Below are 24016 nucleotides of genomic sequence, written 5' to 3'. Positions count from 1 at the left end.
TATACCAATTTTGCAATCAGAAATGCAAGCATTAAAATCATGGCCAATAAAGAAAACTTCACAATAAAGAGAGATTCATGCTGGTCAAGGTTGCCAATTTTAGAGGCTAAAATTTACATGGCATAGTTTTAAAAGACCCAAAAAGTTTGCTTGAGTAAAATCATCAATCAAATAGAGCAACAGTCAGCAAATCAACAGCCTTAATTTCTGCAAAAGTTGTTATGAGAGCCACAAATTCTACAAACCCACCCATTATCATCCATTTCAATCCCATATATAAACCTTAACTCATGATCTAAACTGTACAAATAATGGAATCTAAACCTTGAGAAACAAGGGGTTCTCTTTTTCCTTTTCTTTTGATCTTTTGTATATTCAATTTCTGTTTATATTTTTTTGTTGAAAAAAAAAAAAGAAAATTATCTTGTGTTAAAAATTTAATAATTGAAAGACAAACAAAAAGATGGCAGGAGGTGGATTTGTTTCTCAAGGTGGTGGTACACACCATGAGGGAGGGGTCACTACTTTTGTTATTGTCACTTGTCTGGTTGCCGCAATGGGCGGTCTCATCTTTGGATATGATCTTGGAATTTCAGGTTGGAATTGTTTTATACTCATCTTTTATGTCTCAAAATATATAAAAAATGTTACATGTTCGTGTTTTTTGTCATTCTAATGTGAAATTCAATCTTTTCAATGAACAAAGAAAGAAACGATTAAAGTATGTGCAACGACACATGTTATAACAATGGATCTCTCCAAGTCTCCAATATGATATGGTATGATATCGTTCTTTTCTTTGTTTCTTTGTCTCTTCTCAGGTGGAGTGACTTCAATGGCACCCTTCCTCAAGAAGTTTTTTCCATTAGTTTATGAACAAGAAGTCAATGCATCAGGAGGGAACCAGTACTGCAAGTTTGATAGCCAACTACTGACGTTATTCACGTCTTCACTATACTTGGCAGCACTAGTTGCTTCCTTCTTTGCTTCAACGGTAACTAGGGCGTTTGGAAGGAAAATGTCGATGCTCGTTGGGGGTTTAGTATTTTTGGTGGGTGCGATCTTAAATGGTGCTGCCGTCAATGTTGAAATGTTGATCATCGGTCGTTTGTTGCTTGGTGTTGGCATTGGCTTTGCCAATCAGGTAACGGTTATCCTACAATCATATATCTTGTAATCTTTCACACCGATCAATATCTGAAGTACACTTTTCTTATAATGCAGTCTGTTCCAGTCTATCTATCGGAAATGGCACCGGCGAAGATTCGAGGAGCCCTAAATATTGGTTTCCAAATGGCCATTACCATTGGCATTTTGGTTGCCAATCTTGTTAACTATGGAACGGCTCAAATTAAAGATGGTTGGGGATGGAGGGTTTCTTTAGCTCTTGCAGCTGTTCCAGCCATAATGATGACTGTGGGAGCATTCTTTCTACCCGATACTCCTAACTCAATCCTCGAGCGAGGCGACATGGAGAAGGCAAGACAGATGTTGAAAAAAATTCGAGGTTTGGATAACGTGGACGAGGAATTTCAAGATCTCGTCGATGCATGTGAGGCTTCAAAGAAAGTGCAACACCCATGGAAGAACATCATGCGACCAAGATACAGGCCTCAACTCGTCATTTGCTGCATCATCCCATTCTTCCAACAGCTTACAGGAATCAATGTGATTACATTTTACGCACCTGTTCTCTACAAAACTCTAGGTTTTGGTGACAGTGCTTCACTCATGTCTGCTGTTATATCTGGTGCCGTTAACGTCCTTGCAACAATCGTATCTATTGCTACAGTTGACAAATTTGGTAGAAAGGCTCTGTTCCTTGAAGGAGGCGCCCAAATGTTTATCTCGCAGGTAATAAACTCTGCATTAAACTAACACTAATCCAAGAGTTTAAGTTGATCCAAAATGCTAGCGATGCTAGTGACCTATAATATTTAATATTTTATAGATATTCCTATTACTCTGCCCCAACAAATCTTTATTCCATACTCCTTTAAATCATAAAGACTATCCAACCGACACAACTTTGCATATTCCTAGATTGCAGTGGGAAGTATGATATGGAAAAGCTTCGGAGTCAATGGTGAAGGAACAATGTCAGGAGGACTAGAAGCAGATATCCTATTGGCTTTAATCTGCATATATGTGGCAGGATTTGCATGGTCTTGGGGCCCGTTGGGTTGGTTGGTACCAAGTGAAATTTGCCCGCTAGAGATCCGATCAGCTGGACAAGCAATAAACGTGTCTGTGAACATGTTCTGGACATTCATCATTGGTCAACTGTTCCTTTCGATGCTTTGCCACATGAAGTTTGGTCTCTTCTATTTCTTTGCCGGGTTTGTGGCAGTTATGACCATTTTCATTTACTGGTTCTTGCCTGAGACCAAGAATGTCCCAATTGAGGAAATGAACAGAGTGTGGAAGGCACATTGGTTTTGGGGGAAGTTCATTCCAGAAGATGCAGTTATTGGCTCTCATGTTAGTATGGAGCCATATGGCAAGGGTGTCTGAATTAGAAGTTACAAGAACAACAACAATAAGATTTGTTTTGTGCTTTGAACTGAGATTTTTGGTAGAATAGGAGATAATTACAATAAGGAGAGAAAGTTGTCTTCATTTTGATTCTGAATGAAAGTGCATCTCACAGTTTTGATTAACTCATTTTAAGGCTCTCAATTTGAGTGTATTTGGGAGTGCTTTGTAATGATGTCGTAATAAGCAGCTTAGTAAAAAAATATGATTTTGATTTTTGGTTCTATACTCTCTCTCGAAGCGCTTCCTAATCAATCACCTCCACTAATAAATTCCCAATCAATCACCTCCACTAATAACTTCCCAATCAATCACATGCATTGAAAGCACTCTATGACTGTGGTTCCTCCCCAGTTAGATAGCCAAATTTCTGTCTAATTTTGGCTTCTCTTCAATAATAATTCCTGCATTTTGGCCATTCAACTTTTCTCCAATAATAATTCCTGCAGAATGTCCCATTGATCCAGATAAAGAATGGAAAGAGTTTACCGGGTTCTCGGAGCATAGCACTTTGCGAGTTTGTGCCAAGAACTGACCCAAAATCCGCGAGTTGTTGATGAAGGAAAAGAAATATGCTTTTAATCTCGTCAGAACACACTCCATTCACACTTGCCGAAGAGTTTGTCGGAAATATGACAGGATCAGTCAGAATTGATCGGCTGATCTACCGTCAGAGGCTGCTGGTCAGAGACACCACCGATGAAGCTGCGGCTAGTCGAGCCAAAGAAGTCGTCGCGGCTTCTAGTCTAAACCCTAGGATTCATGGTGAAGGCTCGTCGAGTTTGGACGCCATCGACCAATCTGGTGTGCGTGGAAGGTTGGGTTGCAACCAGATCTACTCGTCGAACGTCATCTGCACCCGGGAGATCGATGGATCTGCGGCTGAAGTAGAGGGCGTCGTTCGGATCTAGATGCCGAGATCCTTCTATACCCGAAACGTCAACGAATCCGATAGGGTTCTTGTGTTCCTCCACGGCCGGCCGCGACTCAATCTGTCCCCGATTCTCCTTGGCTGGGCGCGACCTAATCTGTCCGTCGATCGATTGGGTTGTCTGTCTGGCGGCACTCATTTGTTGAAGAAGGCAAGGTAAGGCAGTCTCTAGGTACTGTTGGATAGCTTCTTTAATCGTGTCGGATATCTCAAAATTGGTCGTCGAAGGAGACTCACGCCTGGCTCTGATACCATGATGAAAATAAAAGAGGAAAGAGAAAAAAGACACTACGTGGAAAACCCTAGGCCAGGGAGAAAAAACCACGATCTAGACTAGTTTTTTATTATTCAAGTAATACAAATAAATAGTCAGACAGAAAGCCCTAAGCCCATAAGAGAATTACAAATAAGCCCCTAGCAAACCAAGACACATATAAATACATATCTTAAGTCTAAAAATAGATTCCACAATGTTAGCAACTAATCTCACTAACTCCACAAGAATAGGAACTTAGACTTGACTACAACTAAAAATAACTTCAATTATTTCCTAGAAACTAGGAATTGACTAGACCAACTCAAAAACTAATTTGCAGGTTTGAGTTACTAACAAGAATATTGCGATTACTAGTCAATTAGGGACGTCGAAACCCAACTCAATCCCCTGGTGCCGTTATCACCAAAATCTACGACTATTCGCTTGTTGGAAGTCGAGAACTCGAGGGAAGAAACTCAGACAAGTATGGACAATATGCATTTTTTGATGGGAACAAGGATGCAACAACTAGAACAATTTTTCACCAACAAACCGTGCAACACTTGGAAAATAGAGGAGACGATAGACAGAGGATACAAGAACAAAATCCAACTAAAAAAGGTGCAAGAAATCAAACCAGGGATCGCAATAACTCCAATGAAGGGATTAGAATGGGAATCTAGGGACAAAGATTTCAAGAATTGAACAATCAAGATCAAGATTCTAAAATTTCTTCTGATTATGTTGAGACAATATTCCGAAGAAAGAAACCTTGCAAGGAGAAACCAATGCCAAGATCAAGAACATGATCAAGATTATAAAACGAAGATCTTGAAGCATTTTTGGATTGATTAAAAAAACAACTTTTCATTGATAATAAAGACTTGTTTGGATTCTAGGAGAGAATTATCCTTCCATTCGGTTTGTAAGCTTTTTCTTGAGTTTAGAGAGATTGATTCTTCAACTTGTAGGTTGTGAAGATAAGATCAATTTTATCATGAAAAATTCGAAAGAGTCTTGACGTGCTTAGTAGTGCGTATACATAACACATAGCTCTATAGCGGAATTAGTCACTCACGTATGCAGTAGCTTCAGATCGATACCCCAACCATGTGATCGAGACCTACAATTCTTGTTGCACCTTGTCCCAAAGTCAATTCTATGGCTATCTTTCACTCATAGGAAATCTTTTGGAATCTTTGGCTTCTAACTCTTGTAGACTCCGATTAAAGACTCAAGCTCCTCATTCCTCTAAACGTTGGCTATAGGATAAGGGAATGGAAATGACTCAACGAATGGTTGAATGTTGAATCTCTCATACTAAATGCTTCAAATGAAGGGTGACCTCTATAAATTTTGGAAGCCCTGTATGAGTTTGAGCTTAGTTTACTTTAGACCCTACCTTTTGGGTTGGTCTTAATCTAATAAATTTTAATAAAAATTATTTAAATTTAACCCAATTAATTATAGTAAGTATGGGCTACCGACTAACTTAGCTTCATCGCATGGCATAATTTGACTAGACTAGCTAACATTGCCCAATGGATCAATGTGTAGACAAGTGGTGCAATCATTTAGTTTGCCAACTTTCCCGTCTTTTAATTTAATTAGACACATGTAAATTTATGATTGGTTTCAAATTTATTAGTCATTAATTTAAATTAATAACGTGGAAATTTTTTATTTGCCAAAATTTCTCACAATGAGATTTTGATTTTGGAAATTTATGCAATTTTATGAGATCTTATGCTTTAACGTGAAATTTTTGTTTATATTTTGTTGTGAGAAAATTGGTAAAAGAATTTGGACAAAAGAGAGAAAAATGAGAGTATTTAGATGGAAAAAAACCAGGATATCTATGACCTTATTACCATTTCGTTTTTTGTGTTTAATTATTTAAAATTAAGCATGTTACCTCCCAATTTATAACCATGATTTACATTTTCTGTAAGTAAAAGAGTTGAATTCTTAGCCAATTCAAACAAAAAAAAGTTTCTAAAAAACTATTCTTTTTTTCTTTTAATTTTCAAATTTTAGCTTATTTTTTGGAAACATTAGTAAAAAGTATATAATAAAGTAAGAAATTTAAAAGTGGAAGAAGTGCTTATAGGCTTAATTTTTAGAAATAAAAAACCAAAAAAAAAATAGTTACCTAATAAAACCCATACAATTTGTTTTAAAACGGGTTATTTTCGAATACAAGAAGCAAAAAAAAAAAAAAAACAAATTGATCAGAATACAAATGATAGGAGCATTTTTAAACTTTATCTTTATTATAAGGTTAAGAGTATTATTGTAACTTTTGAAAATTCAAAAATATTTTGAAATGAGTATTAACAATTTATGTCCATATACTAGCAATTTGCGTCCATATATTGGGTATTCTTTAACTTTTTTTTTTTTTTCCTAATTCTAGAGTATTTTTTAAACTTTCGAAAGTTTAATAGTATTTTTTAAATAAAATACCAATGGTTTTCATCTAAAACTAATGAGAAAGGTTTTTTGAATTTTTTTTAATTAAAAAAAGTTTAAAGGTGATATTTTTGAAACCTTTGAAAGTTTAAGGATATTTTTGACATGAAGTACAAAATATTTGGTATAATTTAGCATCTTTCTACCATTTATTAAAAAACTCAAAGATGAAATTAATAATCATGATATCAAATTTTGATAATTTGAATTAGAGGTTGGTTTCAAATGTAGGAAAATGAGACAACCTATTTACAAATATCAAAATGTCACTATTAGACACAATCTGATGGTGACATTTTGCTATATTTGAAAATATTTCTAACAATTTTGTCATTTAAAATAATTATCCTCAAATTAAATTAATGGCAAGTTTTTAAAAAATGATGAGTGCATAGAGTGAGATAAATGAATAAGCATAACGGAAACCCCAAAATTATTACAATAATTTCAATCTAAAAAAGAGATGAAAAATTGGAACAAAATTAAATTAGACTCTTTGAGAACATTTTTCAGAATTATTTGAAAATAAAAGTTTGACAATTCTTTTAACAAAAATTAAACGAGCAAGTGCACATGCAAACCATCATCTCCATGCCTATTCTAAGTTTTCTATAGCAATTTAGACAAATTTTTAGGTACAACGATATAGACATTTGAACCTTTGACCTCAAGTAAAATAATATATGTCAAATATCGTTGAGCTATATTCAAATTGGTATTATTTACACTTTTATTATTATTACTACTTGTTTTTTAGCACAACAAATGTGAAGTATGAACATCAAAACCTCCATCATCACAGGAATGATGGTGTGTAAATTTAAAGTGTGTCTATATTTATGAGGTAATAAGTTGTAAACATAAAAACAATTATAACGGATTATATTCTTTTATAATAGCGTGACATCTCAAGTTAGGTAAGTTTTATTTAGTATAATAGGGGTAAGGATTTGAACCATACATCTAATGGTCACTAGCACATACTATATGTCAGTTAAGTTATACTCGTTTTTTGTCAAGTTACGTAAGTTAATACATGGGTCATGTCATATGAAATGGATATTTTTTAATCTTATATGTGAATCCATTTACCAAAGCGAGCTTAGCTCAACAGTAATTGACATGACCTTCCTCCGTAGAGGTCTAAGGTCCAATCTCCCATCCCCACAGTTGTTGCATTAATAAAAATTAATAAAATATAATGTGATATCATATCATCATTTTGTCAATAAATTCGATAGTGAAAATAAGATTTGAAGAGAAAAATAAGAGACAACATAGATAAAGATGAAAAGATTAGGGACAACCAAAAAAAACATGTCTGAACATTAAAGGCAAGCTTTAATATTTAGCCTTTAGTTTAATATACCAATTTTGCAATCAGAAATGCAAGCATTAAAATCATGGCCAATAAAGAAAACTTCACAATAAAGAGAGATTCATGCTGGTCAAGGTTGCCAATTTTAGAGGCTAAAATTTACATGGCATAGTTTTAAAAGACCCAAAAAGTTTGCTTGAGTAAAATCATCAATCAAATAGAGCAACAGTCAGCAAATCAACAGCCTTAATTTCTGCAAAAGTTGTTATGAGAGCCACAAATTCTACAAACCCACCCATTATCATCCATTTCAATCCCATATATAAACCTTAACTCATGATCTAAACTGTACAAATAATGGAATCTAAACCTTGAGAAACAAGGGGTTCTCTTTTTCCTTTTCTTTTGATCTTTTGTATATTCAATTTCTGTTTATATTTTTTTGTTGAAAAAAAAAAAAGAAAATTATCTTGTGTTAAAAATTTAATAATTGAAAGACAAACAAAAAGATGGCAGGAGGTGGATTTGTTTCTCAAGGTGGTGGTACACACCATGAGGGAGGGGTCACTACTTTTGTTATTGTCACTTGTCTGGTTGCCGCAATGGGCGGTCTCATCTTTGGATATGATCTTGGAATTTCAGGTTGGAATTGTTTTATACTCATCTTTTATGTCTCAAAATATATAAAAAATGTTACATGTTCGTGTTTTTTGTCATTCTAATGTGAAATTCAATCTTTTCAATGAACAAAGAAAGAAACGATTAAAGTATGTGCAACGACACATGTTATAACAATGGATCTCTCCAAGTCTCCAATATGATATGGTATGATATCGTTCTTTTCTTTGTTTCTTTGTCTCTTCTCAGGTGGAGTGACTTCAATGGCACCCTTCCTCAAGAAGTTTTTTCCATTAGTTTATGAACAAGAAGTCAATGCATCAGGAGGGAACCAGTACTGCAAGTTTGATAGCCAACTACTGACGTTATTCACGTCTTCACTATACTTGGCAGCACTAGTTGCTTCCTTCTTTGCTTCAACGGTAACTAGGGCGTTTGGAAGGAAAATGTCGATGCTCGTTGGGGGTTTAGTATTTTTGGTGGGTGCGATCTTAAATGGTGCTGCCGTCAATGTTGAAATGTTGATCATCGGTCGTTTGTTGCTTGGTGTTGGCATTGGCTTTGCCAATCAGGTAATGGTTATCCTACAATCATATATCTTGTAATCTTTCACACCGATCAATATCTGAAGTACACTTTTCTTATAATGCAGTCTGTTCCAGTCTATCTATCGGAAATGGCACCGGCGAAGATTCGAGGAGCCCTAAATATTGGTTTCCAAATGGCCATTACCATTGGCATTTTGGTTGCCAATCTTGTTAACTATGGAACGGCTCAAATTAAAGATGGTTGGGGATGGAGGGTTTCTTTAGCTCTTGCAGCTGTTCCAGCCATAATGATGACTGTGGGAGCATTCTTTCTACCCGATACTCCTAACTCAATCCTCGAGCGAGGCGACATGGAGAAGGCAAGACAGATGTTGAAAAAAATTCGAGGTTTGGATAACGTGGACGAGGAATTTCAAGATCTCGTCGATGCATGTGAGGCTTCAAAGAAAGTGCAACACCCATGGAAGAACATCATGCGACCAAGATACAGGCCTCAACTCGTCATTTGCTGCATCATCCCATTCTTCCAACAGCTTACAGGAATCAATGTGATTACATTTTACGCACCTGTTCTCTACAAAACTCTAGGTTTTGGTGACAGTGCTTCACTCATGTCTGCTGTTATATCTGGTGCCGTTAACGTCCTTGCAACAATCGTATCTATTGCTACAGTTGACAAATTTGGTAGAAAGGCTCTGTTCCTTGAAGGAGGCGCCCAAATGTTTATCTCGCAGGTAATAAACTCTGCATTAAACTAACACTAATCCAAGAGTTTAAGTTGATCCAAAATGCTAGCGATGCTAGTGACCTATAATATTTAATATTTTATAGATATTCCTATTACTCTGCCCCAACAAATCTTTATTCCATACTCCTTTAAATCATAAAGACTATCCAACCGACACAACTTTGCATATTCCTAGATTGCAGTGGGAAGTATGATATGGAAAAGCTTCGGAGTCAATGGTGAAGGAACAATGTCAGGAGGACTAGAAGCAGATATCCTATTGGCTTTAATCTGCATATATGTGGCAGGATTTGCATGGTCTTGGGGCCCGTTGGGTTGGTTGGTACCAAGTGAAATTTGCCCGCTAGAGATCCGATCAGCTGGACAAGCAATAAACGTGTCTGTGAACATGTTCTGGACATTCATCATTGGTCAACTGTTCCTTTCGATGCTTTGCCACATGAAGTTTGGTCTCTTCTATTTCTTTGCCGGGTTTGTGGCAGTTATGACCATTTTCATTTACTGGTTCTTGCCTGAGACCAAGAATGTCCCAATTGAGGAAATGAACAGAGTGTGGAAGGCACATTGGTTTTGGGGGAAGTTCATTCCAGAAGATGCAGTGATTGGCTCTCATGTTAGTATGGAGCCCTATGGCAAGGGTGTCTGAAATAGAAGTTACAAGAACAACAACAATGAGATTTGTTTTGTGCTTTGAACTGAGATTTTTGGTAGAATAGGAGATAATTACAATAAGGAGAGAAAGTTGTCTTCATTTTGATTCTGAATGAAATTGCATCTCACAGTTTTGATTAACTCATTTTAAGGCTCTCAATTTGAGTGTATTTGGGAGTGCTTTGTAATGATGTCGTAATAAGCAACTTAGTAAAAAAATATGATTTTGATTTTTGGTTCTATACTCTCTCAAAGTGCTTCCCAATCAATCACCTACACTGAAAGCACTCCACGATTGTGGTTCCTCACAAAGCACTTGAGAATGATTTTGAATTTTTCTCGAGAAACAATTTACATTCCTTCTCAACATGGAAATTTATTGTGGGAGGTGTGTTTAAAAAAAAAATCATTTTAGCTTCCTTCTTCCTAAAGCTCATAGAAAGTTCTCTAGGGAGACCAAACAGAAACGAACAGAGATTTAGAGACTGCGCAAATATACTCAACATGTAGTGATCATAACAGTAACACGAAGTGATGTGAAGAAAAAGAAAGATAAAATTTCCCTCATACTGATTTTTGTATGATTTTTATAAGGAAGCCAACAGAAAAGTGCAAAGAAAACAGAAGAATCTCAGAACAAACACAAACAAAAACATGTAGATGGTGTGTTCTGATGTTTCCAGGGAGCTTATTGTGTTTTGTTCGGTTTCGTCGTCCTTTATCCAATAAGGAAAAAACAGAAGTTGCATGACTCTCCTTTCTTTATTGAGGGATGTTGTGGTTAGGCAAGAGAGAGGATCTTTGTTGGTGGAGTCTACCCTTCTAAGGGGTTTTTTATTTTTCAATATTTACTCAATCTTCTTTGTTGGTGGAGTCAAAGTTTTTTCGTGCTTTGGAAAGTGAAAATATCAAAGAAGTTGAAGTTCTGTATTTGGTAGGTCATTCATGGAAGAATTAATACCTTGGAAAGGTTCTCGAGGAAGTTGTCGTCCTTGGTTGAGCCCCTTTTTTATATTCTTTGACGGAGGATGGAGGAAGACTTGGATCATTTATTTTGAAATCGTACTTATGTCTGTTCGATTTGGAACATCTTTTTTGGAGCATAAGTTGAGTTAGTAATTATCATCTGGAGTGAGTTAGAGTTGAGTTAGTAATATCATCTGGAGTGAGTTAGAGTTGAGTTAGTAATATCATCTGGAGTTAGTAATATCTTAGTAATATCATCTGGAGTGAGTTAGAGTTTATCTGTGTTTGGAGTGTTGAGTTGAGTCAAAAAGTCTGTTGCAGAGTTGAGTTGAGGTATCTAGTATAGTTTTTCTAAATAAAATTGATTTTGTCTTTTTGTTTTTTTCTTTTGTTTTTTTTGTTTTTGTATTTTTTTTTTTTTTTTTTTTTTTGCTATTGTTGATTTTTTAATTTTTAACTATACACATATTTTCTAACTTTTTTAAGACAAAAAAAAATTCCATTTCTTCTCCATTCTTAAAGCATAACAAATTCTCTACAAAGTGTTCATATACTAAACACAAAATTTTGAATTTAATTTTTTAGCACTCAGCTGTATGACATATTTTTTCTCCATTGGAACCCAAAATATCTAATGAAAAAAACCCTACAGATTTAGCATATTCTCAAAAAATCAAAACCCAAAAATCCATTGAAAGAAAAAAAAAAAAGCTCTACAGATCCAAAATCGTTGGCAAATTGAACATACAAGGAACAATAAACCATGAGGAGAAGATAGATCCAAAACCCATAACAGTAATGTGAAGAAGAGAGAAGATGAGAGAGATAACAATGGAAGTAATGTGAAGAAATGGGTAAAAGTGAGAGAGAGAAACGATAGAGGAGAGTAATGAGGGAGTTAAAAGGAGGGTTAGAGAGAACTCACCGATTTAAAGGGTGTTGAGAGGAAGTAAAACGGTGGGTTATTTTATTTTATCAGTGGGCCAAATGCTGGGCTTTTTTTTTGTTCACCCAACTGAACTCTCCCAAAATTACCAAATGCCCCCTTAGTGTGATGATTGAGGAGTACCTTTTCCATCCGTCACTTAAAGGGAGAGGGCATTCTTTAGCCTATTGAAAATTCCTAAAAATCATTGAAAATGTCATTCATGATTTTTTTGAAATTCTGATGGGTATTCTTTAGCCAAAATGCCATAAAATTCCACTCCTATTGTCTGAACGAAACACTAAAAGTTGTTTTGGATTTATCTTTTTTAGAAATTTGGATTTGCCAAAATCTTGATTTCTTATCAAATTTTGAAAAGATTTTTGCAGTTTAAATGCATTTGAGTAAATTTTGTTTATTGGGAATTGGATATCTAATCCATTCTAAAACTTTGTTCAAACGTTTGTAATTGATTACTAACCTGAGAAAGCCTCGTTCTTTTTTCAACTTGATTGTTGACGTAGAATGCAACACATGACCATGGGCTCTTTGAAGGCCCGATCATTTTTTTATCTAGGAGGTTTTGTATCTCTATTTTACAATGATTCAAAAGTTCCGAATTGTTCCCACTTTTGTTGATAACTCTAATTCACTGAAACCATTAATATATAGAAGATCAACGATATGCTTCTTCCTTTTCCAAAAGGCATTTGGGATACCTGAACAAACTTTTGATTTGATCTTGGTCTGGAGGTCTTTGATATTACTTTGGATAATAGCTTCTTGAAGATTTTCTATTCTTTTGAAGCTCAGAAGAACTGAGTCTATTACTATCTCCTCTTGATGAGGTTAATTCCTTTTGGCACTTCTAGATTTCCTATCTTGTGAGGTATTACTAGAGTAATAAATTTGAACATTACTTCTCGTCCAATGATTCGACAACTTATCCTTCGTTCGGATATTTTTATTGGGTAGTTGAATTAGGAATGAGGTTCCTAAAATCAATTCTTGCTCAAGACCTTTGACTAATAAGAGAGAATTAACGAAACAAATACCCTTTATTGCAGATATGAACATTTGTCAATTTGTATTGTATCATCATTATTTTTTCATTTGCACTTCAAAGAGATTCTATTATCTTTTCCAAGTATATTGTAGGAATCAATCCCTGCTGTATGCAATTTTGATCTGCTCCTGAATCAATTAATGCCCTTAGCATATGTGGGAAGTCTTGAACTTTTAGTGTTATCATAGAGTATAATTTCTAGTAATGAATCCTAGTGATATGATTGAGAAATCCTTGCTCTTCTGCAGGTTTAGGTATTTCTTGTTCTCTTACCTATCTACTTCTGTTGTATTTTGAGATTTTAATCCTTCAATCTCATTTTTGATAGTTGAGATTTCAACATTATGATCAAAGCGAATCTGGGTGATTTCGTGCTTGAGTTGTTTAATTTCATATTATAAGTCTTCAACGGTAACCTTTTTGGGCTTTTGAATCCTTTTGAGGATTATGTAGAGATTGTAGGGTTCTAGACTTTCTCTTACTATAGATGTATCAATTGGTTACTTTTCCAATGAAACTGGAATAAGTACTTTTGATTGTTTACATTGCAAACATGCGAAGCAACCTGCTCTGTCTTTTTCTACTTCTACTTCATTATGTGATACCCCGTTTGGTCTGGTTCACTCTGATATTTGGGCGGGCCCTGCACCTACTCCTAATGTCAATGATTACTATTTTTGTATTATTTATTGATGACTATTCCCGTTTTACCTAGATATACTTTCTTAACTATCTACATTGAGTTTGCCAAAATGATCCACACCCAGTTTTCGCACACCATCAAAATTCTATTTGATAACAATTCATGTTTCTCCCAGTTTTCGCACACCATCAAAATTCTATTTGATAACAATTCATGTTTCTTGTTTCTTCAAAAAATGAAACAGAAACTTGTTTGATAACTATTTTTTGTTTCTTGTTTTTTATTTTTTTTGTAACAATATAATATTTTTAAAAAAAAAGATATGTCATACATTAAACATTAAAAAAGATATTATCGAAAGTTTTTATCATCTGATATAAGTAAATCACAATGAACTAATATAATAGCAAAGTTGTATCCTATCCTTCATATGTTGCTCAAATTTGATTGGCATCTCTAACTCAAATCATTTGTCTTAAATGATGTCAAGTCAAATCAAATTTAATTATATTATTCTGTAAATGTCGTGGTTGTAAATTATTTTTTAAGTTAAATGAATGTCTTAGTCAACAAAATTTATGTAAATCTAAATATTGGAGAATTTTAAAATTCAAAATTAAAATAAAATATAAATATTGTAGAATTATTTTTGTAAATAACAAAATTAATAAATAAAATATAAAAGAGGGAAATAAATATTAAAAAAAATTATAAAAGTGCCGGTCTTAGGAGTTGACCACAACCAAAAGGTGAAAGGATAGTTTGGGTATACATGATTACTAACAAGCCAAGGATGAGTTTTGATAAAATGAAGGAGCATTTTTTTTTTTTTTTTTTTTTTGGATAAGAAACAATGATACCCGACCTAGTGATCAAAGATCATAAATTCAACAATGGCACAATCGTAAAATACCCAAGAAGTTGAATGAGTAAAAATTATCAGCAAATTAAAATCACTGTCAACAACTTTCAAAACTAATTAACAGCCTTAATTGCAGCAAAAGTTGTTATGAGATCCACAAATTCAACAGATCCCGGCGATTAACAACCACTTAATGCGCTATATAAACCTCAAATCTTGATCCAAACCGTACAAATAATGAAAAATAAATCTAGAGAAACAAGGATTTTCTTTTCTTTTTCTTTTTTCTTTTGTATGTGCATTTTTCGTTTCTGTTTATACTTTTTTTGTTGAAGAGAACAAAAAAGTACATATATATCTTGGGTTAAAAGTAAAAAAATTGAGAGAAAAGTAAAAAGATGGCAGGAGGTGGATTTGTTTCTCAAGGTGGTGGTACACACCATGAGGGAGGGGTCACTACTTTTGTTATTGTCACTTGTCTGGTTGCCGCAATGGGCGGTCTCATCTTTGGATATGATCTTGGAATTTCAGGTTGGAATTGTTTTATACTCATCTTTTATGTCTCAAAATATATAAAAAATGTTACATGTTCGTGTTTTTTGTCATTCTAATGTGAAATTCAATCTTTTCAATGAACAAAGAAAGAAACGATTAAAGTATGTGCAACGACACATGTTATAACAATGGATCTCTCCAAGTCTCCAATATGATATGGTATGATATCGTTCTTTTCTTTGTTTCTTTGTCTCTTCTCAGGTGGAGTGACTTCAATGGCACCCTTCCTCAAGAAGTTTTTTCCATTAGTTTATGAACAAGAAGTCAATGCATCAGGAGGGAACCAGTACTGCAAGTTTGATAGCCAACTACTGACGTTATTCACGTCTTCACTATACTTGGCAGCACTAGTTGCTTCCTTCTTTGCTTCAACGGTAACTAGGGCGTTTGGAAGGAAAATGTCGATGCTCGTTGGGGGTTTAGTATTTTTGGTGGGTGCGATCTTAAATGGTGCTGCCGTCAATGTTGAAATGTTGATCATCGGTCGTTTGTTGCTTGGTGTTGGCATTGGCTTTGCCAATCAGGTAATGGTTATCCTACAATCATATATCTTGTAATCTTTCACACCGATCAATATCTGAAGTACACTTTTCTTATAATGCAGTCTGTTCCAGTCTATCTATCGGAAATGGCACCGGCGAAGATTCGAGGAGCCCTAAATATTGGTTTCCAAATGGCCATTACCATTGGCATTTTGGTTGCCAATCTTGTTAACTATGGAACGGCTCAAATTAAAGATGGTTGGGGATGGAGGGTTTCTTTAGCTCTTGCAGCTGTTCCAGCCATAATGATGACTGTGGGAGCATTCTTTCTACCCGATACTCCTAACTCAATCCTCGAGCGAGGCGACATGGAGAAGGCAAGACAGATGTTGAAAAAAATTCGAGGATTGGATAACGTGGACGAGGAATTTCAAGATCTCGTCGATGCATGTGAGGCTTCAAAGAAAGTGCAACACCCATGGAAGAACATTTTGCAACCAAGATACAGGCCTCAACTCGTCATTTGCTGCATCATCCCATTCTTCCAACAGCTTACAGGAATCAATGTGATTACATTTTATGCACCTGTTCTCTACAAAACTCTAGGTTTTGGTGACAGTGCTTCACTCATGTCTGCTGTTATATCTGGTGCCGTTAACGTCCTTGCAACAATCGTATCTATTGCTACAGTTGACAAATTTGGTAGAAAGGCTCTGTTCCTTGAAGGAGGCGCCCAAATGTTTATCTCGCAGGTAATAAACTAGTTTAAGTTGATCCAAAATGCTAGTGATGCTAGTGACCTATATATTTAATATTTTATAGATATTCTTATTGCTCTGCCCCAACAAATCTTTATTCCATACTCCTTTAAATCATAAAGACTATCCAACCGACACAACTTTACATATTCCTAGATTGCAGTGGGAAGTATGATATGGAAAAGCTTCGGAGTCAATGGTGAAGGAACAATGTCAGGAGGACTAGAAGCAGATATCCTATTGGCTTTAATCTGCATATATGTGGCAGGATTTGCATGGTCTTGGGGCCCGTTGGGTTGGTTGGTACCAAGTGAAATTTGCCCGCTAGAGATCCGATCAGCTGGACAAGCAATAAACGTGTCTGTGAACATGTTCTGGACATTCATCATTGGTCAACTGTTCCTTTCGATGCTTTGCCACATGAAGTTTGGTCTCTTCTATTTCTTTGCCGGGTTTGTGGCAGTTATGACCATTTTCATTTACTGGTTCTTGCCTGAGACCAAGAATGTCCCAATTGAGGAAATGAACAGAGTGTGGAAGGCACATTGGTTTTGGGGGAAGTTCATTCCAGAAGATGCAGTGATTGGCTCTCATGTTAGTATGGAGCCCTATGGCAAGGGTGTCTGAATTAGAAGTTACAAGAACAACAATAATGAGATTTGTTTTGTGCTTTGAACTGAGATTTTTGGTAGAATAGGAGATAATTACAATAAGGAGAGAAAGTTGTCTTAATTTTGATTCTGAATGAAAGTGCATCTCGCAGTTTTGATGAACTCATTTTAAGGCTCTCAATTTGAACTTTTTATCGGTGTATTTGAGAGTGCTTTGTAATGATGTTATAATAAGCAGTTTAATAAGAAATATGATTTTGATGTTTGGTTCTATCCTCGCTCTCGAAGTGCTTCCCAATCAATCATCTCCACTAAAAGCTTCCCAATCAATGACCTGTACTAAAAGCACTCCACAACTGTGCTTCCTCACAAATTTATTATGGGAGGCGTTTTGGTATGTCCAAAGCACTCGCACAAGGTTTTTTTTTTTTTTTTTTTTTGAATTATCATTGTAGCGTTCCATCTTCCTAAGGTTCATACAAAGTACTCTAGGGAGAACCAAAAAGAAACGAACTGAGGAGATTTAGAGACTTCATGAATAAACTCAAACGTGTAGTATTGATCATAACGGTGGCACCAAGTGAAAGGGAAAAAAAGAAAAAATTTCTCTCATACTAATTTTTGTAAGATTTTTATGAGGAAGCCAACAGAAAAGAGCAAAGAAAACAGAAGAATCTCAGAACAAACACAAACAAAAACATGTAGATGGTGTGTTATGATGTTTTTTGGGAGCTCCTATTGTGTTCCATTCGATTTTCGTCGTCCTTTATCTAATAGGGTCACAACAAAAGTTGAGGGTTTTTCTATTTTTCAGTATTTACTTGATCTTCTTCCTATAGTTGCAAGTTTTTTTGTTCTTTGGAAAGTGAAAATATTGAAGAAGGTGAAGTTCTTTATTTGGCACAGGCCATTCATGGAAGAATTAATACCTTGGATAGGTTCTTGAGGAAGATGTCGTCCTTGGGCCTTTTTTTTTAATTCGATCACTTATTGTACGATTGTACTTACTTCCGCTTGATTTGGAACATCTTTTTTGGGGGTGCTTTGACTAGTTAGCCAAGCACATAGATTTTAGTGTTATGATCGAGTTCCTTTTTTCCATCTCCCACTTGAAGGGAGTGGGCATTCTATAGCCTATTGAAAATTCTTACAAATCATTCTAAATGTCATCCGTGAATCTTTCAAATTCTGATGGGGCATTCTTTAGCCCAAATGACATAACATTGGAAGCTGTTTTGTATTTATCTTTTTCAGAAATTTGGATTTGCCAAAATCCTAATTTCATATCAAATTTTGAACAGATTTTTGCATTTGAAATGCATTTGAGTAAATCTTTTTTGTTGGGAAATTTGATATAATCTATTCCAAAAATTTGTTCAAATGTTTGTAATTAATTACTAACCTGGGAACGACTCGTTCTTTTTCAGCTTGATTGTTGATGTAGAACACAACACATGACCATGTGTTCTTTGAAGGTATGATCATTCGTTGCTGTAGCAGGTTTTGTATCTCTATTTTATAATGATTCAAAAGCTCTAAGTTCATCTAAATTTGTCTCACTTTGGTCGGAATCTCTAATTCACTAAAACCTTTAATATATGGAAGGTCAATGATATGCTTCTTCCTTTCCCAAAAGGCATTTGGGATACTTGAACAAATTTCTGATCTGATCTTGGACTGGAGGTCTTTGATCTTATTTTGCATAATAGCTTCTTGACGATTTTCTTCTCCTTTTGAAGCTCAGTTGTTCTTTGAGGAACACTAAATCTATTATTGTCTCCTCTTGATGAGTTAGTTCCTTTTGACACCTCTAGATTTCCTACCTCATGAGGTACTACTAGAGTAATAAATTTGAACATTACTTCTTGTCCAGCAATTCGGAAACTTATCCCTAGTTCGGATATTTTGAATATAGTTGAGTTAGGAATGGGGTTCCTAAAATCAATGCTTTCTCCAGACCTTTCACTAATAAGAAAGAATTAATGAAACAAATACCCTTCATTATAAATATGAGGATCTGTCAATTTGTATTGTATCATCATTCTTTGTCCATTTGAACTTCAAAGAGATTATGTTGTCTTCTCGAAGTACGTTGTAGGAATCAATCCTTGTTGTCTGCAATTTTGATATGCTCCTGAATCAATTAATGCCCTTGGTGTAATTGAGAAGTCTTGAATTTTTAGTGTTATCATGGAGAGTCATTTCTGGTAATGAATACTAGTGATATGATTGGGAAATTCGCTCTTCTGTAGGTTCAGGGATTTCTTCTTCTCTTTCACTGTCTTCTATTATATTTTGAGATTTTAATCCTTCAATCTCATTTTTGATAGTTGAGATTTCAACCTTATGATCAAAGCGAATTTGGGCAATTTCGTGCTTGGGTTGTTTAATTTCAGACGGTAAGTCTTCATCTGTAACCTTTTTAGATTTTTGAATCCTTTCTCTTACTCTTGATGTATCAACTGGTTTCTTTTCCAACGAAATTTTGAGTGTCTCAGGGACTAATATTTTTAAGTTCACATCCTTGACTTCATTAGCTACTTTGAATAAAACCTTATTCAGCAGTTAAGACATTAGTATAAGCTCCTCCCCTGGTTCTTATTCCTTCATTAGGCAGTTCCTCAGAGTCATAATAATTTGAAGAATCTGATTTCGAGTTTAATCTATTGAGAATCTGACATTTTAATTCTTCATCGATCTCAAGGTCATTGACTTTCTGTTTTCCCAGACATCAATTGGTGTAATGTCCCGCACCTCTGCATTTGTAGCATCATATTCCTTTTCCTTTTTCATTAGAAGCTCTTCTTTTATTGAATTTCCTCTTTGAAGTTACTCCCTTTTGGTAATCCCTTTTGGGTGTTTTAGTGATAAAGATGATATTTCTTTTGTTGAAACTAATCCATGTATGACCTGAATTTTGGTCTATGGTAACTTGTCCTTCTATGCGATGCCTTCTTTCTCGACATTGCGGGTGATTCTATTCTTCCACATCCATATTGCTCACAGAAAAGGGTCATCTCTTTTTTTGTGAGAGCTTAAGAGCTTTTGGATTTTATTCTACACTTTGATCTCGTTGCAGATTTCCAATCCTTTTTCTACTATGAAGGTAGTGAGTTGACCATAAGTGAGATCATCCCATGGTATCTCATGCTCATACTCTTTGTTTAGATAGTTGTACACTCTTTCTGACATAAAACTTGGAAGGTCGTCTATAAAATATTCCTTCCATCTTTGTTGACTTGACTTTGGTTATGAACGTCTTTAAACCATTTGAAATCTCTCATCTTTGTGCACCCGGTACATGGTTGGGCTTCCAACAAAGTTGAAAGCAATGCTGTAAGCTAGGTGTTTTACTACATCTTGATCCTCTTCCTCAACTACTACCTCTGTGGTGGCTTCAGATCTTTCTACTTTGATTTTTTGGTGTCTTTCTTTGAAACCTTATGGTTCAAGATTTTGTGTACTTTGTCTATATTTAGGTAGAAATCCCACCATACTTTGAGTGTTCCGATGAATTCTGCTACTATAAGTTGTGTAGAGTTTAGCGTGGTTCGTCTGCTTGTGTTATATAGAGACAAAGGAGACTGGCATGAGGCCTTTGGGTTTTGGGAAAAGGAATATGAAGAATGTCATATAGATGATGTGGGAATGAGCTATGTCTGATTTTAATTTTCCTTTTCCTTACCAGTTACGATTCATCTTTTTTTCTTCCTAAGACTCCATCTGATAACCATTTCATTTTTAGTTTTCCATTTCTAAAAATATGCCTACTTCCCTCATTTCATTTTCACATCCTTTCAAGATTGTTCTTTGACCTGAAAAGAGATTTTTCTAGATAGTACTCACTCCCTCATTCTTGACGAAGAGTATAAGGAGTAATGGTTTGTGGTTATTGTTTTCTTGTTATGTTCTCGTCTTAGAAAAAAAATGGAAGTAGTGTTTATAAGCTCAAATTTCAAAAATATAAAACAAAAAACAAAATGGTTATCAAATTGAGTCATGAATGAAGACTCAATATTGAAGTTGATGCCTTCTCTTCTCATTTTGAGTCTCTTTGTCAGTCATGTCAGATTCAAGGGTGGGGTTCATGGTAATTTATAATTCTATTTAATACTTTTAAACTAGGTTAAATAATATTTTTGTTTCCCAAAATTTCATGGAAATAACAATTTAAACTAGGTTAAATAACCAATTTATAACAATTTAGTTCTTATACTATTAATTTGGTAAAAATTATGTCCAAGTTGTAAAAAAAGTATTATAAAGATTTAATGGAATTTCTTAAGTATGTAAATCAATAACCTGATTAGGAACTAAATGTGTTTATAAACTACCTTATAAAAAAAATAGTGTTAATAAACTAGCAAAAGCAAATATAACTCAACTAGAGATGTCCATTTAACTACGCAAGGGATGCAAGCCTCAACTCGTCATTTGCTACGTCATCCCATGCTTCCAACAGCTTACAGGAATCGATGTGATTACATTTTACGCACCGATTCTCTTTAAATCTCTAGGATTTGGTGATAATGCTTCACTTATGTCTGCTATTATAACCGGTGTTGCTAACATCCTTGCAACAATCGTATCAATTGCTACAGTCGACAAGTTTGGCAGAAAGGCTCTGTTCCATGGAGGAGGGTTTTTGGCAATCGTATCTATGCTAACGTCCTCGCAACAATGGTATCTATTGCTAACGTCCTCTCGATGCTTTGCCACATGAAATTTGGTCTCTTCTATTTCTTTGCAGGGTTTTTGGCACTTATGACCATTTTCACTTACTGGTTCTAGCCTGAGACCAAGAATGTCCCAGTTGAGGAAATGAACAGAGTGTGGAACACACACTGGTTTTGGTGGAAGTTCATTCCAGAAGATGCAGTGATTGACCCTCATGTTAGTATGGAGCCCTATGGTAAAGGTGTCTGAATTAGAAGTGACAAGAACAACAACAATGAGAGTTGTTCTGTACTTGGAACTGAGATTTTGGTAGAATATGAAATAATTACAACAAGGAAGAGGAGAGTAAGGAGTAATTTAATTTTGATTCTTAATCAAAGTTAACTCATCTCACAGTTTTGATGAACTCATTCTAAGGTGCTCACTTTGGGATTTGAGAGTGCATTATAGTGATGTTATATAATAAGCAGTTATATTGATGTTTGGTTCTATACTCACTCTCAAAGTGCATCCCAATCAATCATCCCTTCTGAAAGCACTCTACAAATGTGCTTCCTCACAAAATTCACTTATTACCATTCCTACTCAACTTGAAAATTCAAAGTGGGGAGGTGTTTTGGCATTCCCAAACCACTCCCACAAATTTGTTTCCAATATTTTCATCTTCCTTCTTCCTAAAACTCATACAAAGTTTTGTAGGGAAGCAAACAGAAAAAGAACAGAGAAAACTAAAGTCTCCAAGCATAAAGACAAACAGGTAGTGATCATAACAGTAACACCAAAGAAAAGAAAATTCCACCAAACAGAAATTTCAAGGGAAACAAACAGAAACATGATGATCACACTAAAGTAAATGTAAATGCAACAACAAAGAGAAAGAACCCATTTCCAGAAAGCAAAAACAGAGATAGAAAGTAACCATTAAAGAGTATAAAATGCACTTACAAATTTGAAGACCCTGGAAGAGAAAGAGGAAGAAGATGTGTTTTCAGTTTTGAAGCAGAAGTAAAGTGATTTGTTTGGCTGTGTATTTATGGAGAAAGGGAAACAATGGGTTCTGGGAGAAGAAAGAATATGAGTTATGTCATTGAGATGACGTGGGAATGAGCTATTTCTCTGCTTTTTAACCTCTTTTTCTTTTTCCGTACATATTATGTATTTATTTATTTATTATTTTCAGACGTCTTTTAAATATATAAAAATAAATCAAAATATTTATAAGGATTAGCAAAATTTCACTCTATCTACGATAAGCTGCAATAAATTACTAGATAAACATAGATAGTAGTTTATGTGATATTTTAATATTATTTATTAATATTTTTAATATCTTTATCATTAAAATATTTTTTTTTTTTTTTGGAGTAAATCTTTGGTTTGCATTATTGGAGTAGGGGTTTTCTTGGAGGCAAAGATTGAAGCTTGGTAATGAAGTGAAGTGATTGAAGTTGATGGCTCCTAACCTCACTCTTGATTCTCTTTTTGGAGTCATTTCGTGTCATCTTTAAGGGTGCATTTTGCGGTAATTTCTAATATTATATATTCTTTTTAAATGTACATACATATATTTATATATATGTAATTATATTTGGATTGATGTCGTATACTTATCTTAAGAGTAAATTAGAATCGTAATTAAAAAGTCACTAATGATGTTTGTTTTATATTATTAATAAATAATGATGTTTATTTTCATTTATAATAGGAATGAAATTTGAATGATTATCAGAAGAATAATTACAAATATAGTAATTAGACTCAAAGTATTAGCAGATATAGTATAGTGTAAAAAAAGTATAAATATGACAAAATTTAGATTGTCTATTAGTGATAGACCATATCACTGATAAAAGTCTATCACTTATAGACTTTGCTATATTTACAATATTTTTTTAAAAAAATGTTGGTATACACTTGGTTATCAAAATATTTGCAATGTCCTTTATATTCCTCATCAATTTAAAATGCATGAACTAAAGAACTGCCTTCTTTTTCTTACTCATTCAATTTTTTATTTTATTTATTTATCAATTTATTTATATTGGAAAGAAATTTATAAGAAAAAAAATATTGTATGAGAATATATATATATATATAGAAATATTATTTTAAATGATAAAATTGTTGAAAATATTTACAAATAACAGCAAAATATCACTGCGATAAAATATTATATGTGTTTATCATGATACAGATAAACACAAATAATAATCTACGTTGCTTAAAAGTGAAAACTTGTAAAAGAAAATAGCCTCAAATCTCCAAGGCTAAGTGTTTTGTGAGTTTAGCTAGCAGCATTTCTTAGCATAATGAAACAATAGCGGCAATGGATGAACCTCGAGGTGGAACAAGGAAATTTAAGAGAATGGTTAAGTTAAAATCATATCCCTACAA

At 34.5% G+C, this 24016-nt stretch overlaps 4 protein-coding genes across 5 annotated transcripts in view; 3 read left to right on the top strand and 1 right to left on the bottom strand.

The window, feature by feature from the left end:
* DRP4C (Dynamin related protein 4C) overlaps positions 1 to 22746 on the bottom strand; it is a 29517-nt gene extending 6771 nt beyond the window's left edge. Inside the window, exons 1-2 of one of the 2 annotated variants that reach the window (XM_039033268.2) lie at positions 22568 to 22711; positions 11969 to 12166 (exon numbers count right to left, since the gene is read on the bottom strand). The gene's annotated coding sequence lies outside the window, so the exon portion shown is untranslated. Of the gene's footprint in view, positions 1 to 11968; positions 12167 to 22567 lie in introns of both variants that reach the window. The other variant, XM_039033266.2, reaches the window with a different exon arrangement.
* On the top strand, positions 267 to 5131 carry LOC120079075 (sugar transport protein 10-like). The gene is made up of 4 exons (XM_090314757.1): positions 267 to 596; positions 822 to 1144; positions 1225 to 1854; positions 2044 to 5131. Exons 1-4 carry the CDS (start codon positions 464 to 466, stop codon positions 2512 to 2514), a joined length of 1557 nt encoding a protein of 518 aa, XP_090170883.1. The 5' UTR covers positions 267 to 463; the 3' UTR covers positions 2515 to 5131.
* Positions 7436 to 10319, top strand: LOC120079077 (sugar transport protein 10-like). Its single transcript, XM_090314756.1, has 4 exons — positions 7436 to 8154; positions 8380 to 8702; positions 8783 to 9412; positions 9602 to 10319. Exons 1-4 carry the CDS (start codon positions 8022 to 8024, stop codon positions 10070 to 10072), a joined length of 1557 nt encoding a protein of 518 aa, XP_090170882.1. The 5' UTR covers positions 7436 to 8021; the 3' UTR covers positions 10073 to 10319.
* LOC120079076 (sugar transport protein 10-like) lies at positions 14358 to 17216 on the top strand. Its single transcript, XM_090314758.1, has 4 exons — positions 14358 to 15070; positions 15296 to 15618; positions 15699 to 16328; positions 16491 to 17216. The coding sequence occupies exons 1-4, from the start codon at positions 14938 to 14940 to the stop codon at positions 16959 to 16961; spliced, it is 1557 nt and encodes a 518-aa protein (XP_090170884.1). The 5' UTR covers positions 14358 to 14937; the 3' UTR covers positions 16962 to 17216.
* Positions 22747 to 24016: the final 1270 nt, after the last annotated feature.

This window comes from Benincasa hispida, chromosome 6 (assembly GCF_027475165.1).
Source record: "Benincasa hispida cultivar pf3 chromosome 6, pf3_genome.v1.1, whole genome shotgun sequence".
Lineage (NCBI taxonomy): Eukaryota > Viridiplantae > Streptophyta > Magnoliopsida > Cucurbitales > Cucurbitaceae > Benincasa > Benincasa hispida.
The sequence above is the reverse complement of the archived record's forward strand: the minus strand, read 5'-3'. Positions and strand labels throughout refer to the sequence as shown.

Coding starts and splice junctions, on each gene's coding strand:
- LOC120079075 (XM_090314757.1), top strand. CDS start 464: ATGGCAGGAGGTGGATTTGTTTCTCAAGGTGGTGGTACACACCATGAG. Junction 597..821: donor ATATGATCTTGGAATTTCAG/GTTGGAATTGTT, acceptor GTCTCTTCTCAG/GTGGAGTGACTTCAATGGCA. Junction 1,145..1,224: donor GCATTGGCTTTGCCAATCAG/GTAACGGTTATC, acceptor CTTATAATGCAG/TCTGTTCCAGTCTATCTATC.
- LOC120079077 (XM_090314756.1), top strand. CDS start 8,022: ATGGCAGGAGGTGGATTTGTTTCTCAAGGTGGTGGTACACACCATGAG. Junction 8,703..8,782: donor GCATTGGCTTTGCCAATCAG/GTAATGGTTATC, acceptor CTTATAATGCAG/TCTGTTCCAGTCTATCTATC. Junction 9,413..9,601: donor CCCAAATGTTTATCTCGCAG/GTAATAAACTCT, acceptor GCATATTCCTAG/ATTGCAGTGGGAAGTATGAT.
- LOC120079076 (XM_090314758.1), top strand. CDS start 14,938: ATGGCAGGAGGTGGATTTGTTTCTCAAGGTGGTGGTACACACCATGAG. Junction 15,619..15,698: donor GCATTGGCTTTGCCAATCAG/GTAATGGTTATC, acceptor CTTATAATGCAG/TCTGTTCCAGTCTATCTATC. Junction 16,329..16,490: donor CCCAAATGTTTATCTCGCAG/GTAATAAACTAG, acceptor ACATATTCCTAG/ATTGCAGTGGGAAGTATGAT.